General features: G+C 43.6%; 1 protein-coding gene across 3 annotated transcripts in view; it reads left to right on the plus strand.

Annotated features, from left to right (window-relative positions):
• Positions 1–18,089, plus strand: part of LOC148672142 (leucine-rich repeat and fibronectin type III domain-containing protein 1-like protein) — a 76,187-nt gene that overhangs the window by 52,930 nt on the left and 5,168 nt on the right. For all 3 annotated transcript variants that reach the window (XR_015935674.1, XR_015935675.1, XM_088627596.1), the window contains exons 4-5: positions 15,161–15,834; positions 17,683–17,795. Coding sequence is in view for 1 of the 3 variants with exons in the window: in XM_088627596.1 (XP_088483722.1) it covers positions 15,161–15,834; positions 17,683–17,750 (742 nt within the window). In the remaining 2 variants the exon portion in view is untranslated. The remainder of the gene's footprint in view (positions 1–15,160; positions 15,835–17,682; positions 17,796–18,089) is intronic.

The raw sequence follows: 18,089 nt of genomic DNA on the forward strand, positions 1-18,089 counted from the left end.
AGCCAATTCACAGAGGGGGATTGTTAGGAGGCCATGATTGATAACAGCCAATGGGGAAATTTGGCCAGGATGCCGGGGTTACACCCCTACTCTTTTCGAGAAACACCCTGGGATTTTTAATGACCACAGAGAGTCAGGACCTTGGTTTTACGTCTCATCCGAAGGACGGCACCTGTTTACAGTATAGTGTCCCCGTCACTACACTGGGGCATTAGGACCCACATGAGCCGCAGGGTGAGCGCCCCCTGCTGGCCCCACTAACGCGGGGTGTTATGAATGGGGGTGGAGTGCAGAACGGAGTGCAATTTGCTCAGAAAGCACACAATCTAGTGCTCGTCTCAACACAGCCAGGCTGTGCCAAAAGCCAGCTGTGGCCAGCGGTCCCCCAGTGTTGTGTAGCCAGCAGAGCTGATTCAGTGCTCTCAGCCACACAACAGTGAGCCCTGTGGCCACAGGGTAGAAGGAACTAGAAGGAGTGTAGCAACACCAAGCTTTTCAATTTAATCAGCATTTGTCCTCAACTGCTGTGTCTGCTGAAATAAAGCTATTTAATCGGGTAAAGGGGTTGAGAAGAAATGCCTTTTTACAGTAGAGAGCTGCAGACACATGTAACAGGGCATTTACTGGAGCAGTCTGTGTACCCTGGCTGAAGGGCACAACAGCAGGATTCGAACCCATGACCCTGCAGCCCAGAGGTTTGGGCCCTAAACACTCCTTCTGCTTCAGGAATATTAACGCTTTTATTGTTTTCTCTTTGAGTTTCTGTGGAGCAGAAACAGACCACTGCCATTTACAGAAGACGTGCAGTGCCTACAGTACAGTAGTAGCGCTTTTGACTAGAGACAAACATCCATATTTAAAAGACTGAAATGACCAACACATTTCTGAAGCAGTCAATTCGTAAAAAGCACTTTACTCAAGTGTCATTTTTTATCTCCAGAAAAAGGTACGAAAAAAATAAAAGCACCTTTATGCCTTTGTCATCTGATAATAAACTGACTGCACTTAAGAGCCTTTAAGTTGATTTGATTTGAGTTTTCTTGTTTAGTATCAATGAATGTTTTTCACTATTAAGAGAAAATACTGTCTCCATGTTTGAATGAGGCTATTAGCCATGTGATTTTTAGGAATTACGTAGTGGGAAAACTGCTCAGTGTGGAACATTCAGGTAATTCACAGGAGAAAATGCAATGAAAGTGGAGCAGAACATTAAATGCTTAGGGAGGATGAATTACTCTAAGTCAGGGGTGTCGAACCCTGGTCCGTAAGGACCCCTGTTCAGCAAGTTTATTGGTCTAAAACCACAGCTTCTTACGAAAAAAGAAAAGGTTTCAACTTGTCCTATGCAGTAAAGAATAAGTTCAATTAAGTAATTAAGGACTCAGATGGAAAGAAACACAGAAATCTTCTGGCTCTCCAGGACTGGCGTTGTCTATCCTCTAAGTGTAAGTTTCTTAAAACAACATATAAAGCAAAAGGGAATGAAATTTGAGGGTGTCTTTCAAATTCCATGGATTGAAAAAGGATCCCTTGAGATAGAAGGAAAATGGAAGGCGACAGCACAATAACTTGCCTGAAAATTAAAATGTACAGAGACATCCAGCGCAGACAGGGAACAGGCCTGAAAGGAAACAATAAAAATGAAAGAGGACAATTAAAAAGTAGACTGAATGATGTTCCCAGCTCTCCGTCTTAACTCTGAGACCCGCCAGCAGCTGCAGGGCCTTTGCTATGTGCTGCCTCACTCTCTGAGTGACAGCCAGGGTCTGGCGCAGAGCCATCAGACAGACAGCAGAGGCTAGAGACTGAATCCACTGCCTGATCCGTACCGTTAGAGAACAAGTACAGCCAGAATGGGACATTAAAGAACGGCAAATGATCTGGACATGAAATCAAGAATAAATGTAATAAATACTATCTATCTAAATTTGGATATTGTTTTACAACACACATGTAAAATATGCAAATACGACAGAAGCAGGCTCCTCATTACAAATAATTAAAAAATAAGGTTCTGTTATTGCTGTAGTTATTTTCTGTTGCATTTCATCACATACTGCTAGAAGATAAAAGTCTGTTTTCTGTGTTAAACAGACGTTTCTGCAGTACTGCTGCCCCCTGATTACGGTATTATTTACTTTTCCTTCCACGGCACATGATACATTTCAAACTAGGATATAAAAGAGCAAACTGCAGTTCCCCAGTCTATTAATATTAAGCACGGCTGCTTAATAACATACATGGGTCAAGTCAGATAAGAGATCAGAAATGTAATTGATTGAGAGAACACGTACTGTACAAAACTCTTGTGTTCGTGAAGATCGCAACAGATCAAGCAGTGCAGTTGTTTTCGCATGTTCCTGTTTGCGTGTGAAGCACGATGTGCCGCAGAGACAGTCCCCTTTGACGGCTGTGTGATTGGTCTGTGCCCGTCCTGTAGCTGACATCTGTTTCCGCAGGGCTGTGCTTTCAGTCAGTGGGATGTCAGATGCAATTTACTTCTATCCACTTACTGCACCGTCTTCGCGTTTTCTTGAATATCAATTTTTAATGAATTCAGTTTGCATTTTTTTTCACCTTTAACAAATGAGAGGATTAATTAAACGGGCACACGGTAAACAGAGACATCAGAAGGGATTTGCATACTTAGTTCCTAATATCATTGCTTTGCCACAGCAGGTATGGGACGATGGGCTGCTTCTCTGCAGCGGCGGGCTGGAGCTCTTGCAGGGTGCTGGAGGAGAAAAGGTCATTCGGCTCTTGTTCATCTTAGTATTTACGCATCCTGACTTGGCAAAGCACAGTGGCAGCATTGGAATAAGAACCGGAACTCTGTACCCAGAAATACGAATTAAATAACTGTGAGAGGAGGAATAGTTTTCAGGTTACAATTGAGTTTTAGGGGGTTGATCAGAGGCATTTCATGATTTCATTCTTCCCATGCTGAACAGTGTGGTGTTGACCACTGACTCCAATCCAAGCGCAGGAGAGCCCCCTGGAGCCCCACGCACGCTGACCCCTCATGTCCAGAAACGCCCTTCCACTGGCCCTGAGCTGAAATCAGAAACACCAGCTTCCGCAGCAGAGCCTGAGCTTCACCAGCCCTCCATCTCTCCCTGCCCGTGCTATTTTTAAGCCGCCTGGATTGTCGCTTTCGCTCCTGTGGGATGGGAGCGCTTGTGTGACAGATGTTTGCGGAGGATTGCTCTTGGATGTGGAACACGGTCGCGGGTGTTGGCGTCCCCCTGCCAAGCAGAATCGGCTTTCTAATGACTCAAGCCCTCTGAAGATTGCAGTGTGTGAGCCAGCTTAATTATCCCATTTGCTTCGAAGCGCCTGGCGGGGTCTTGAAGACCCTACGCAAAAAATCACAGGGGAGAGGGGCTCCCAGCCCTTCCAGGCCTCGCGTTCTCCTCCAGGTGCTGGACCCCTCGATCCCCCTCACTCTCGCGCTCAAGCCCTGCACGGCAGAGGTGTGCAGCCAGGTCCTGTGGGCCTTCGTCCGCTCCAGCTCCTAATTACTTCATTGAATTAATCATTTGCCCAACTACACCACTTGAACGCTATTCCCAGATCATTTAAAGGGACCAATGAAGCCTTGGGCGATTATGTCTGCCGAGCCGCAACGATTCCATCCAGTTAAAAAAAAAAGGCTGTTTTACTTTTCCTGCTTGGTCACAGCTCAGTGGATTTGCACCCTGAGACTTGTGCGATGGCCTCCAGGCCAGAGGGCAGCTCTGCAGGAGAGCGCTGGGCACGCCAGCCCAGCAGGGCTTCACATGCGAGGCCTTGTCCGCAGGGGCGCAGTTAAATAGTCCACGCTGCTTCTCAAGTCAAGCGAAAAACCTGGGATGAAAGGCTGAGGTTCAGAAGGGCTGTCATGAAAGTATTATCCTGATGCCTGATGTTATCTAGAATATGGTGGCATCACTTTGTATTTATGCATCTTTTCTAGGGGAACAGCAGGAACCACAGTTTTTGTAATGGCAGCGAGAAAAGAGAAATATTCCAAGTTGTGCAATTCTGTTATTGCCATTCCTGTGCATCTCCCAGACACGTCCATTGCACTACTGCAGATCAGGTGCACACTTGACATTATCACACCAGTTCAGGCGGAGTTCCTGGAAGGTCCTTTCCCTTCTGAGATCCAGAAATATGAAAATCAAGTGCACAAGCATCCTTTGAATGAGACATTAACCTATGGTCCTGACAACACGGTCGTTAAAGACTTCATGGCACTGTTTGTAGGAGCAGGTGTTAACCCTGTTGTCCTGGCTAAATGCCGCTATGGGCTAATGCAATCTGGCCTGACCACAGCCCCCTGAATTCAACTGAAACAGTTTCTCACTTCTCCCCCTGACATGCTGTGTAGAGGGGCTGTTGGCACAGAAGTGCCCTTCAGCCCCCTTGTGTGTGTGAAGCTCTTTGGCTTGTGTTATTATAAGCAATTCATACAGTAATAAAAACACAAGTCATTAAAAATGCTGTGCAATGCTCTCCCAGCGGTGCAGGATGAGTCTAGAAATCTCAGTTAAGATCTTCTGTTCAAGAGCTTAGCATCAAATGTTTATGTGCTGTAGCACAAGGGTGTCCAAAGTGACAACAGCAGTTTTTATTGTATGCCTACCCTTATGAAGGCATGCACTTCTATCTTTGAGAGAGTTTGCTACCAACTCATTCAGAATGCCCCTTTCTGTTGTTTATTACTGGATAAACCGCAAAAGCAGGGCAGCAAAATGCTAAATGCAATAACACAGAACAGGCAGACAGAGGCATGTCAAAGCCTGGCACAAATGGGAAAGTCCAGGCAAAACCAGGCATTATCCAGGAATAGGGAAGCTGGAAAAATGGGATGCAAATACTATACAGTATATCATGGTAAACTTCCCTTAACTCCTACTAATGCAACAAAAAGCAGAGTGGCAGTATAAGGGCTGCTCATGCTCTCCTAAAAGATCCTTCAGACTAGATGATTCGGGCCTTTGCAGCCCTAAATGAAGTGAAAGCTCTGAAGTACAAATGCACAGCAGCTAAAGGCTGGTGTGATCACATTTGCTCTGTTCACATTTTTTTTTTTACCAGTGGTTGAAAAGAGGATTTTCCTTCAGCCCTTCAGCACCACTCAGATCCCCACCTGGGTGCTTAGGGACACAGTGATTGCTTAGTTGGACTCTCAATGGCGATGTTTCACAAAAAAACACACCCAGCAAAGAAGCTGAGAGGTGACATTATTTCAGCCCTGCTCAATGTCATTACCGCAGCCCCAGCCCCCGAATCCACTCTCTCATTACCCGACTGCGCCGCTGACAATCTGAAGGCAGGCGGACTCGTCGGCTGTGGCGCTGGGAGAGAGAGAGATCCCTTGCTGGGAAGAGGCTGGCAGGACAGGGGCTCATTAAAGGAGAGTCCCTCTCTCGGCTGTGCAGGCAGTTGAAGCAGACCCCCCAGTGAGATGTGCAGGAATCATGATAGTTAACGAAGGGAACTTTCTCTCACAGGTACACTCGGGCTTTTGAGCCCAATGTGTGATCGCTTCATATACACACCTCTTCACAAAAAACACTCCTTCCTCATGGTTAAGAGGATTTCTGCTGGCAAGCTGAATGCCGTCTTTATTCCAAAGACACCTGTTCCCTTTGTATTAGGTACTGTATAAAAGTTTTACCTTTTTTATCCTGTTTTGGCATTCTTAGCTATCATTTTATAAACATCCTGTCATCCGAACACAACCCCACGTGGGACACAGTAATATTGCTGTGCAAGATCTATGACACCATTTTGCAATCATTTGACTGTGAATGTATGACTTCTCTTGTCTTAACTAGTCAGCAGTGAAGTGTCAAAGGGCATCCTGCGATAGTCTGTCCCATTAGCAGACTTCGAAGCACCAGTGAATGTCTTATTTCACTCCTGCATTGCTCTGGAAGGGACACACCTGCTCACACACAAGAGGGGTTCAGGTATCAAATCCTATTACAAATGTAAAAACATTTAACATACAGTAATAACAGTGCAACATTCGCCTGAGGCTAGCACAGCGATGGATTCGCCAGTTCCAGGGAGACCTCCTGTGTTAAGAGCTCCTGCTTTTAAGAAGTTAATCGTCTCGATGAATAAACCTAAGCGAACATAAAGAAAAAGAAACATGAGAGGCTTGTTCGGACAATTACATGCTAATTCATTAATGGACTGTTCGGCCCCCTTGCTCAACAGCTCAGTTTGAGCTCATGGATTCACTTCCTGAGGACCTGGAGCTCTGCTGCACCCAGATCCTGGTGGTATTGTCTCGGTTCTGGCAGAACATGGTTCCCTTGGCTGGCAAATTGAGCATATTCCTTTACTTTTCATGAAATTCCAGCTTCCACATGCACAAGTGCTCAAGCTTGACTGTCACAGTCAGAAGCACGTGCTGACACACTCAGACAGTGACCGGTATTCGCAGACACCGACATATACACACTGACGCACACTTATACTCTGACACGCTCTCACGCACACATCAGGAGGTACTCAAATGCTCCCACACTGACTGGATGTTTGAGTAATTCCAGCCAATCACACAGCTCATCTGAAAGCATGAGGTTGCTGATGGGTGCTGGGGAGTATTTCCATTAGAGTGATTTTGTTTTAAACAAATTCAATTACTGATTAATGGCATATTAAGATTTACCTCGATGTACTGTAGATTAATGTCCAGTAAACAAATCTGTAGTGCTTACCCAGCTTAAAATGTTGTCTAATGTCAAATGTATTGCTGCCTCAAGTTTGCAAACTATTTTAATTCCCTCGTTTCCTCTTTAAAAAATTACACAGAGCTTAGAAACAGTGCATTTACTGTATATGGAGCAACTAAATGGGCAAGAAAAGTAGCCTTCAGCTAAGAAAATCAATTTTCTAGTAACGAAGGCTGCTCTGGGCACAAAAGTGTCCCAACTGCAATTTAAGCAATTACAATCAAAAAGGTACAGAAAGAATTTACGACCGGAAAAGACGAACCCTGCAAATTTCTCCTGGTCGTTAACCATCTGCATGCTCTCCCTGCAAGGCTGTTCCTGTAGTTTCCCTATGGTCCCATTTGTAGCAAGTCTGCCTGTGAAGGCGGATAACTTTTCACCCTTTAAAGGCACTTTATGGTATAAGACCTAACCAACAGACTGTCTGGAAATCCGAGAATCCCATGTTGTCAACAACACACAAGTGACCTTCAGCTCAATTAAAGGCACAAAGACCACAAATGCATTTGTTTTAGTACAAAATGTACTAAATGCATTTGTACTGTTTGAGTTTAAAACCAGGGTTTTCGCCTGTGTAGTCCCCAGGTGTGCTCATCGCCTGTCTAGTCCCCGGGTTTGCTCAGCGCCTGTCTAGTCCCCGGGTGTGCTCAGCGCCTGTGTAGTCCTCAGGTGTGCTCAGCGCCTGTGTGATCCTCAGGTGTGCTCAGCGCATGTGTAGTGCCCAGGTGTGCTCAGCGCCTGTGTAGTCCCCAGGTGTACTCAGTTCCTTTGTAGTCCCCAGGTGTGCTGAGGACCTGTGTAGTCCTCAGGTGTGCTCAGCGCCTGTGTTGTCTCAGGTGTGCTCAGTGCCTGTGTAGTCCTCAGGTGTGCTCAGTGCCTGTATAGTCCCCAGGTGTGCTCAGTGCCTGTGTAGTCCCCTGGTGTGCTGAGGACCTGTGTAGTCCCCAGGTGTGCTCAGCACCTGTGTAGTCCTCAGGTGTGCTCAGCACCTGTGTAGTCCTCAGGTGTGCTCAGTGCTTGTGTAGTCCCCAGGTATGCTCAGCGCCTGTGTAGTCCCCAGGTATGCTCAGCGCCTGTGTAGTCCTCAAGTGTGCTCAGCGCACACATCCTTCCAGCCTGCTGGAGCTGTGAAGCTGACTGCCATCAGTAATAAAAACAAATCTCCAACCCACCTCAACACTGTGCTTGCATGGGGAAGGCATGATGCTTTAAAAACATAAGGTTGCCAACAGGAGGCCTGTAATAAGCGCAATCCCCCATATACCCTATGAGTGGACAAGCGACTGCTGCTCCTGGGATGTTCACTTTGAGATCCCTTAAGATCTACATGTTCAACTGAATATCCCAACTTTTTCTTTTACATTAATATTGCTTCCCTAAATTGCCTAGAAAAGGAAAATGAGGTATTGATATTAGCATAAAAGCGTTTTTTCCCTAGTTAGCTGCTGTGGCCTCAGTCTTTCTGCATTGCACATGCAATACTCAGCAGTTGTCTTCATTGACTTGCATCTGCCAGGTGTTTGCCCAGTTGCTAATTCTCCTCTTTTTGCATCATCTGTGAACTTGACTAATTCACAATGGTACACAAGAATCTATATCATTGACATAAATCAGGAAGGGCTGTGTGTTTACACTAATTACATCAAACCAATTTGAGTATTCTCCCCTTACATGTTGTCAGTTTTCTCTCTACTAACCATCTCCCAATCCAATTGCATGCACTACCTTGGATACCGTCTACCTTCAACATGAGAACTTAAGTCTTCTGAAAACCTAAACTTGCCCTATCATATGCTCTGTTGGTTTGTTCCTGCTCATGCCTGTTCTAAATCCATTTTGACTGTCCTGCATGAGTGGAAAACAATCCTATTTAACACACTCAAAATCTACAAATTGGGTTCTGGTAGCCAAACAGGAGCCAAAAAAAGGAAAAAAACAGTCATCCATCTCTCTTTTTCCATGTGATCCAGTAGGATCAATGATACCAAAAGCTCTACTTAAACAGTAGCTCCTGTCACCTACAGTAGCACCAGCTAAATCATTATCTCAATAAGGTCTACATCAGTGTTGTTGTAGATGTTCTGGAGTTTTGTGTGAGTTCAGGCAAGGAAAACCAACTCGAACCTTAGAACACAGGAGAGAGAGTGGTTTTATGACTGCAGGTGAAGTCACCACATACTTATCAGTATTATGTATTGTGCTGTGGAAGAATTACATGGGTGTGTTACACTGTTCAGTGGAGGGGAGAAAAGTAAACATAATAACTGCCTGTTGCATTTTGCTGTTGATGGAGGAAGGACTACAGGATTGCCACAATCCCTCTCAGAAAGATGGAACATAAGCAAGATGTGGCTGCCTTAAGGGCATCCCCACAGGCCTGCTGATTGTATTCATACACCTGAAGATGAAGAGTAAGCCCCATCCTCCTCCACAAACCCTCAAGAGACAACTCGATAGACCCTAAGGCAACTCTATAATCTGTGAATTTCCATTTAAGAGTCTCACAGCGATCGCAACTGATTAAGCACAGCTGGTTCCAGTTATTAAATTGCCCGTTAGTTGCTACTGTATACGCAGACTGTTGATTCCAGCAAAAAACGTTGTGAGTTCTATGTATTATACGTGTGACTATTTTCAAGTGGAATTGTACAATAGAATGCAGATTTCGGAGAAAGATAATGCAAAAAAAAATGCAATCATTCTGTGACTGTTCTGAAGGATATTGAAATAAAAGCTTTACACGCAACCTTCCCAGGGCTTTTCCAAGGTGTTTATATTTGACTATTTCCCCCAGTATTTCTTCTGAGATATGATTGGTAAACTGCTGTAGACCTCATTACCCAGTAACCGGAGCAGATACCAAAGGCAGCACTATTCCAGATAATCTGCTGGCTTACATCTGTATAGGGCATTTAATCAGCACAGATATGTGTCATGTGCACCCAGCTCAAGGAGAAGAAAATTAGCCTGCAATGCAAACCCAGTGTGTGCAACCCATAGCAGGTGAGAAGTGGTTGCTTTAGTTGCATGCCCAGACATCTTTCAGCTATGCTACAATCGGGGGGAGATCATCAGTCACCTCCCCAAGCAATGGCCGTTAAGGTAAGAGTAAATTGGACTCATCAGAGTCAGAAATCTTCCATATCTTCTTAATAACTGCTCTTCTGATAAAATTGCAAGTTTTCATAAAAAAAAACAAAGCTTCTTTGAGTTTGCAACTGAAATGCTTAACCATTAACTATTTTCAGAAATGCTTCAGAAAACTCCTGGGTCAGACTTAGCTTTCTAGGTACAATTCAAGCAGCAACAAAATGAATTTACAGTAAGTGAAAATCAGGTAGTAACATAAACCAAGATGGCTTTTCTTATACTTGACTAACTCCCCTTTCCCAACTTTCGGCCAACTCTGAACTTACAGTAGTAAGCTTCGTTGTAGACAGTTAAAATCTAATGCAGTGGTATTCCTATGTAGACAAGGATGCCTGTCTGACCTGTATGTATGACCTGCCTGTGTGTCTACCTGATTTGGAATCCCCCACATCGCTGAGACCTGAAAGATTTCATGGGTGACCAAAGGAGCCTCTACTTTAGACCTCAAAAGCTGCTGTGACCATATTTCTGTCCCTCTGGGTCATCACCTGCTTGGCCTCTCATGCAAACCGCTTTTGTTCAAGGACTGTTTGGCCAGCTACTTTCATTTTAGTGGCCATATAGTTCATAAAGTACAAAATGGGAGTTCATTTATAAAGCACGGTGGCTGTCTGAACATAGCTCTTGCCTCTGTCTTAGGAACTGCAACACTGAGTGAATCGAAACTTGTCAGTTTCAGTCTTGCTCCTCACATGTTGATGCCACGCTGTTTATACTCACATGTTATTGCCTGCTTGGGGAAAGGCAGTCTGTACCACTGGCTGCCTTTCGAGAGCTAATAGGCTGGAGAGCTGCAAACGTGACAGGGATGACTCTACTTTCCATTTAGTTTATTTGCAGTTCACTCACACTGGTAAAGTAAGGGGGCAGAGACTTGCAGCTATCTGGTTATTTCTGCAGTGACTGTTTAGAGCTCGGTGTGCAAACCCTTGAACGGTCTTTGCAAACAGCTGTGTGATGCTACTAGTGGCAGACGTTGTTGATTAAGCTACAGTATAGATTTTAATAACAAGGCGTTCTTGAAGCAGTTTCCTCAATATACCTAATAATATTTTATTTTCCTCTGGAACCTGGTACACCCCTGCCTTCCAGTTTTACCCAGCATTTCAAATAATTGGAAAATTTCAAAGACAGAGATTTAGATGCTTTGTTTTAACATCAAGAGGCTTTTTAAAATTATTTTTCTGCCTTTTTCTTCCCAGAATGACTGAGCTGTTTTGCACCTGGATATTTAATCCTCTTTTTTTCCCTTTTTGCAATCATGGAAACATTTCATTAAAATTAATTAATTGAAATAGCATCCACACTTTAGGCTTGCATGAACTGTGCTGGTTGTGTTGGCTTAAATCCATTTGAAATGATAGCAGTTTGTTTTTTTCTTCACTCATGAGGTCCTTCAAGTGTGTGCTTTCAGAATTCCCTGTCATTAGATGCAGGCCCACAGTAATCTCTCCCTGCAAAGATGCTCTTAATAACCTGAAAGAGGAAACAGCAGATAATGGCATCATGCCCAGCAGAGAGAGTGGTATCTCAGGTCTCCTTTGTCAGCAGTGTTGCAGTAATAAATCTGTGTAATAGAAGATTCTTTATGTCATTCTGATAACGGGAAACTAAGACAGATTCTCCATGTTACTTAAATAAACAGGTGAAGATGGGCCAAATTAAATTACTTCCAAGAAAGCTTTCAAACACACTGGCTGTGGCTTTTCTGGCCATCTCCTTCTCCCGTCTGGACGCCGATGGAATGTAGGACACTGTGATTGTTGCAGCCATGTGCCAGCAGACGCATTGCAGTGACACATCCTCAATAGCCATTAAAAAAAAAATCTATTTTACTTTTTCATAGCACAACCGATCCAGCAAATCTGTAAAATGCAATTAAATGGCGCAGTGTTTTACCTATGTTATATTGTAGCAAAGTGATTCTTTGACCAAACCAAAGAGAAGCACTTTTGTTATGAATGTAGTCGATAATCCAAGGGTTTTCTCTTATATGGCTTCATGCAAACTTGAATTAAACACCGTCTGTCTTGTGGGATCTGAGCGATAAGAGCTGATTCTTTACCACAGATCTAAAAAGAAATCTAATTTTTATTTTGCAGAGGGCGGTACAGATGAAACACCCATATTGAAAACAGACTGGGGTAATCACAATTATAATCATAAAGAGAGAAGGCATCCCTTTAATCACAGCACGCTGGCACAGTTCAGGATAGCTGCATATTTCACACAGCGTGTTTTGCATAGAGTAGTGATCTGAATACTGATGGTTGAAAGTCAGGGCTCAAGTGAAAAAGAAAATACCTGTTTGGAAGGTCTCTCTGATTCTGTTACAGTCATTTAGAGTTCTAAAAATAGGTTAAGTGACCAAGCACTGCAAGAAAGTGACTACATAAATGGGAAAATAAGCCCAATTCAGTAATACCCATTGATACCAGCAAAGCACATATAGAGGCCCAGGCAACACATTACAAGACATTACATAACAGGATCGTGTTCACATACAGCTGGTGCTAAAGGTTTACATAGTATAGCACCAACTACTGCTCCGTCGCCACCTTCCCAGTTCTGACCAGACTTCAAGGTTACCACCTTGACCACCCTGTTGTCAGCTTTAAAAAAAGGGCAATTCCAAGCAAGCAGGTGGACGTCCCTAGAACCCTTTCTGTTTCACACTAGGTGAAGTTAAAAGACAGCACTACTACTCCACTGTAGAGTAAGTCAGCTGAGCACTGCAATCCGAACCAGGTGCAGTCTGTACTGTCTAATGCAGCTTCCTTCTCAAACCCCATTACTCATAATGAGAGGTCAAAGTTTACCTCTGAACCCACTTAAGCATAATTCATTTTACCACGTTCCTTTTTGAGATGAAGAGGGCGGGTTTCACTTTATTAATGAAAACTCTATCCACCTCTAATTGATTCCATATTCTTTGCTTTTGCCTCGCGTTAAAAGCAATAATGGCATTTGCATATCTAAATGAGGGTAGTGCACTTTCATTCTGCTACATCCTTTCAGTGCACTCGTATAGCCACAGGCTTTTATCAAACTGAGAAAGTTAACTTTCTGGAAGCATTTTTGCCCTGCAGGCTTATTAAAATGCCTGCAATTTTCTTCAGCAGGAAAAAAATAATCATGAGAACAGTAAAAGGATTGTTCAAAGCCTGTTTTAAAACCTTTAGGAAGACAATCCTTCAAGCAGCTGGGCAGGTAATCAGTGAATAATCTCAATTTTATCTCAATCTCCGTAATGTATTTTGAAAAATTAGTCCAAAATGTTATACCTTGTCCTTATTTCTCAAATTATACATGGTCCTTACTGTTCAGTAACAAGACCCTCTTCCAAACTCCTGGATGACTGTGAGACAATTTTCGAGGAAGCAGTTTTTTTCCTTATTAATATTGTAGGGCAGCTGAGTTTCAGAAGAGATTAGCAACTGTGCACTATGAGCTTGATTGCCTTACCTCTGCAGGTGTGGAACAATGTGACATTTTGTTGCTTTATTTAGCAAATAAAATTCTTGATTTGCTAAAACAGATAACAGATGGATTCTTAAGAATTTGATTGGGTTAGGTTAGGTCAGGTTAACTTCACTGTTACTGTATATTGTTAATCCATGTTACAGAATAAATATTCAAGAGTGACTGGGCCACTCCTAGTGAAATCATCAATCCAACCTCCTTAGAAATGTTGTTATTTGCATTCAAAATAACAAAGTGTTTAAATGACAAAAGAGCTATAAGCCTTTTCAAACACCTTACTCTGGTCATGAAGTCTTTTAGGAATTTCAGAAATGACTCTTTGATTTTTTTTCCTGTTCTGCACATATTTTATGTTCTTTTGAGATGGTTTGAATGATAATGTGGAACCCAAGACACCTCAAGGGCTCGTATCTTGAATGCTAAATGCAGAAATTGAACAGGAAGGCAGTGCTAATATAAAATCAACTGTTGTTTTTTTTTTAAAGAAGAGGCTATTAGATTAGTCCCTTAGGAACGTGTGCTGTGGAAAACAAGGTTACTAGAGAATTTACATTCACAGAAATCCATATGTTAGTCAACATTAGAGTGCTCTGCCTGTAGCTTTTTATGAGGAACTCTGCCATGCCCATGCCACTGAACTTAATACAGTGCCCTTAGGTGGACAAATACCTAGAAAATGTCTTTTTGAAAGGAACCCTTACCCTTACATCACTGTATTCATTTATTTACCCCCTCCCCCCAAGATATCTCCAACAAACTGCAGTGTTAAACAGCACACTGGTGCTCCCAAAGAGGAGCACAGAAACCTGGAGAAATGGTTGTGTATTTTCTAAACAAAAGACACTGTCACCGACACAGATCATGACACAAACATGTTACAGTCCATACTGGGCCCTAACGTCATATGTTTTAGATGCTCTGGGGTTTCGGTAGTTGCATGGCAGCTTATTCAATTAAATTTGTTTCGATGGATACCATGAAGAGGAGTTTGGTAGTAATGGAGTCTGAAAATTGTACTGGCAGTCTAATAAATACTTTAAGGAATAGTTATTTTTAAATACCTCTCATTTTTTCCTGTATTCAACTTGGACCAAAACTGCAGTAGTATGTTTTTCCTGCAGTAGTATGAGTGTAAGGAGTAGGAGTGTAGTATAAGTCACTAAATGTCACCAAGGGTCATACTGAACTGTGCATTGTGGGATTAGTAGTCTTCTGTGTGACAGTTCACATCTACAGATCAAAGTGCAAAACTGTAATTTATAGAGGCTCAGATTTTATTGATATGTGTATGCTACAAATGTAAACTGGACAAACGTGTGTTTCACTCAGAAATCTAGAGATTGATTTTAGAACAAAGATGAGAGACAGGAAGACTACAGCAAGGAAATTAATTTCCTGATATGCACATTGTCTGGCAACAAATTAATGTTCATTGATATTCTGTGATATTTCCTTTTTGCTCTCCTTCTAACCCCAGTATCTGCAGTGCCATATTGGAGGGATATCAGAAGTGTAGATCTGTTGCTGTGCTTCCCTGACCCACTCGTCCACATGTGATTTCACTAGTGCACTGATCACGCAACACACTGGGCTGCTTTGAGCAGGGAAGAAGATACAAAACCACAAAAACTGCACTATTAAGAGCTTTCCTATCAAGTGTCCACTTCTAAAATCATTAATATATGGAGCCAAAGCTCCTCCCTTCACTGATACTGAGACCCTGTTACTATCCACAGCTCCTGTTACTATCTAACTGACCTCTGACCCCTAACTCCCCTTTTATCTTTTGGCAGAATGATCCCCTCCACCAGCGAAGACTTCCTGGTGAAGGACCTGGTGTCGGGGCGGAAGTACGACCTGTGTGTCCTAGCGATTTATGATGATGGGATCACAACGCTGACGGCCACGCGTGTGGTGGGCTGCCTGCAGTTCACCACGGAGCCAGAGTACAGCCAGTGCCAGTCCATGCACACGCAGTTCCTGGGCGGCACCATGATCATCATCATAGGGGGCATCATCGTGGCCTCGGTGCTGGTCTTCATTATCATCCTCATGATCCGCTACAAGGTCTACAGCAACCACGGGGAGCCCAGCAAGGCCAAGGTCAGCAACGTCTGCTCCCAGACCAACGGTGGCCAGGCCGCTCAAGTCACCCGGTCTGCTTCCAAAGGGACAGAAAGCCAGGAGGAGCAGCCCCTTGCCTGCGCGGCCGGAGCAGGTGGTGGCAGCAGTGGGATTGTGAGCGTGAGCAGTGGAAGCATTGGCGTGGGTGGAGCTGCCACCGGCATCAGAGACTCCAATACCACGGCCTTGGTCGTGGACTGCGAGAAGGTGCCGCAGATCTCCGAGATGACCGCCGAGGACATTTTGTCGCCAGCGCAGAGACGGAAATCCAGGACTAGTGTAGAACTCATGAGGCAGACCTCACTGTCGTCTAAGGAAGCAAGGAGTGGAGAAGCACTGGGAGGTGAGCAGCTGTGCTAGTCAAATGCGACAAGGCTTGCCGATAATATACAGTGTACTGCCGAAAAAAAGTGCCATGTTGGCTCACCTTCAACAATAATTACAGCTACAACATGTCTTCGCATCGACCTCAGTCGTCCTTCACAGATGTCCTCTAGCGGTTCACCTATTCCGTAGTTACACTAGCTTCTTGTGCCCTGCAGTGCACTTTCTATTGTTACCTGAAGACACCCACTAGCCAGGTGCATCAGTATGTCTCTCATGGTGTTTGCTATACTTATACTGCCCTCCTTTATCATAGCATAGCACACTGGGGAAAAGGACTGGTTTCATGATATTTCTGTCCTATCAGAAATGATGTCACTGTGTGTATCCTGTTCTCTCAAACCAGGGTTTTCAAGGAAATATACTTAAAATGTTCTAAGTTTAGACAAGTTCATTCTTGATAATATCTCAAAGGGGAAATCTCTGAAAAACTGATGAATGTAATGATGATGTAAAAATACTATCCTCTAAAGGTTCCTTTCTGGTTCTTCTTCGGAGACTGTCAGAAAGACAAAAACAAAACAATGCTGGGAACTGAAAGGTTTGAACTGAGTGGTTTTGGAAGAGTGAAACAAATCAGTTACAAGTGCAGTAGTGCCTTCCTCTTTGTGAAACAAAGAGCTGTAAGTTAGGACTCCCTGAAAGAGAGGGTGTCATGCTTCCCTGCGAAATGGAATGCTCGCTCTAACACAAACAAAGCAGAGCTTGATCTATGACAGCTAAGACAGATTTTCCAAGCTGCCTACTGTACGCTGAAAAAAATGATTGCTGTCTCTTTAACCCAACATTTTCTGAAGGCTGAATAAAAAATGATTTCTTAATTATGTTGCAGAAAAGATTATTTGTATAAGTATATACATATATACTGCCTGAGTATATATATTAAGTTGTTTTCCCTGTCAGCTAAACACTATTGTTTTATCTGCTGAGCCATATTCAATGGTAGGGTCTTCTGGTGCAGTCACTGGAATTTGTGAACAATTTATACAATTATAATCATAAAGAGATCCAAACTACTATCCAAAGATGCAACTGTATCAAAGAGAGAACAGTATCCACTAGAAAAAGCATAAACAATGTCTAGACAAATAAATATAGAAAGATAGAAGCCACTCTTAAATTGAAAATCAAGATCAATGTTGTAGGTGCAGTTGGTACTTCAGGCCTTTCAGCCTGAGTTACCTTGGTGTGAAATTACTCAGTTATGTCTTAATTCTCCCATTCTCCTGTAATATCAGCCCAGCAAGTTTAAAAGAACGTCACTCTTTTTTCTTTACCTCGCTCATCTCCTTCACCTCAGCTGCCGAGCACACATACAGTAACTCCTTCTGTTTTCAGAAAGGCCATTAAGAAGGAGCCTGTGCCAGCAGCTTTATAATACCCTTCCATTTCCAGACAGTGTGTGGGGCTGCAATTTTCTCAGGCCTGCGTAGTGTAAAAGATCCCCTTAACTACATCATCCATGGCAAAGACATGGAGACTGTAGATCATTTTATTTTAACCTCCATGAAACAAATTACGAAGCTGCGGTCCCTGGTGATATGTCTGCAGCAATCACTGCAGTTCTGCAGAGAGTGAAAAGTGGAGCTTACAGCTTGCGGGGAGATTCCTGCTTTGCGCTACAGGGCCTTCAGAGCTGCAGGCAGAATGTCATTGCACTGCACTATGGGTTTGTCACGGTAGCATCAAAACCATGACAAGGGACACACATGTGGCCTGCTGGTGTTCTCCAGTGTGTAGCCCAGGACACGGGGATGCCAGCTGTTATAAACTGGTTTCTCACCCTGCGTTCATCTCTCTCTTGCAGACACACAGACGCCTCAGCTCACGGACGAGAGGAAGACTACACGGGACTGGAGTGATTTTAAAATTTGATGACTCCCTCCTCAGCTCCAAGGGAAACAGCCATCACTCTGAAGAGTAATTGCTCCCGTTTTCCTCTGTTTCAGTTCTAGACACCCGCTTTTGTAAAGAGACCCCAAGATAAAACTGCAGTAAAAATAGACGGGTGAACATCTGTTCTAACTCTCCTGGGCTCTGTACATCAGCACACAGGTTCAGTTCTCGAAGCACAGCACTGCACTGTACCGACAGCAATAAATAATACACAACTCAGCTGTATGTCGAACCTTCCACCTTTTGCCCTTTGAAGGTAAAAGCCTTATGACTCACTTCCACATCTTACTGACAAATGAACAAGAAAACAGTACCGCC

This window comes from Lepisosteus platostomus, chromosome 4 (genome assembly GCF_059453375.1).
Source record: "Lepisosteus platostomus isolate fLepPlt1 chromosome 4, fLepPlt1.hap1, whole genome shotgun sequence".
NCBI lineage: Eukaryota > Metazoa > Chordata > Actinopteri > Semionotiformes > Lepisosteidae > Lepisosteus > Lepisosteus platostomus.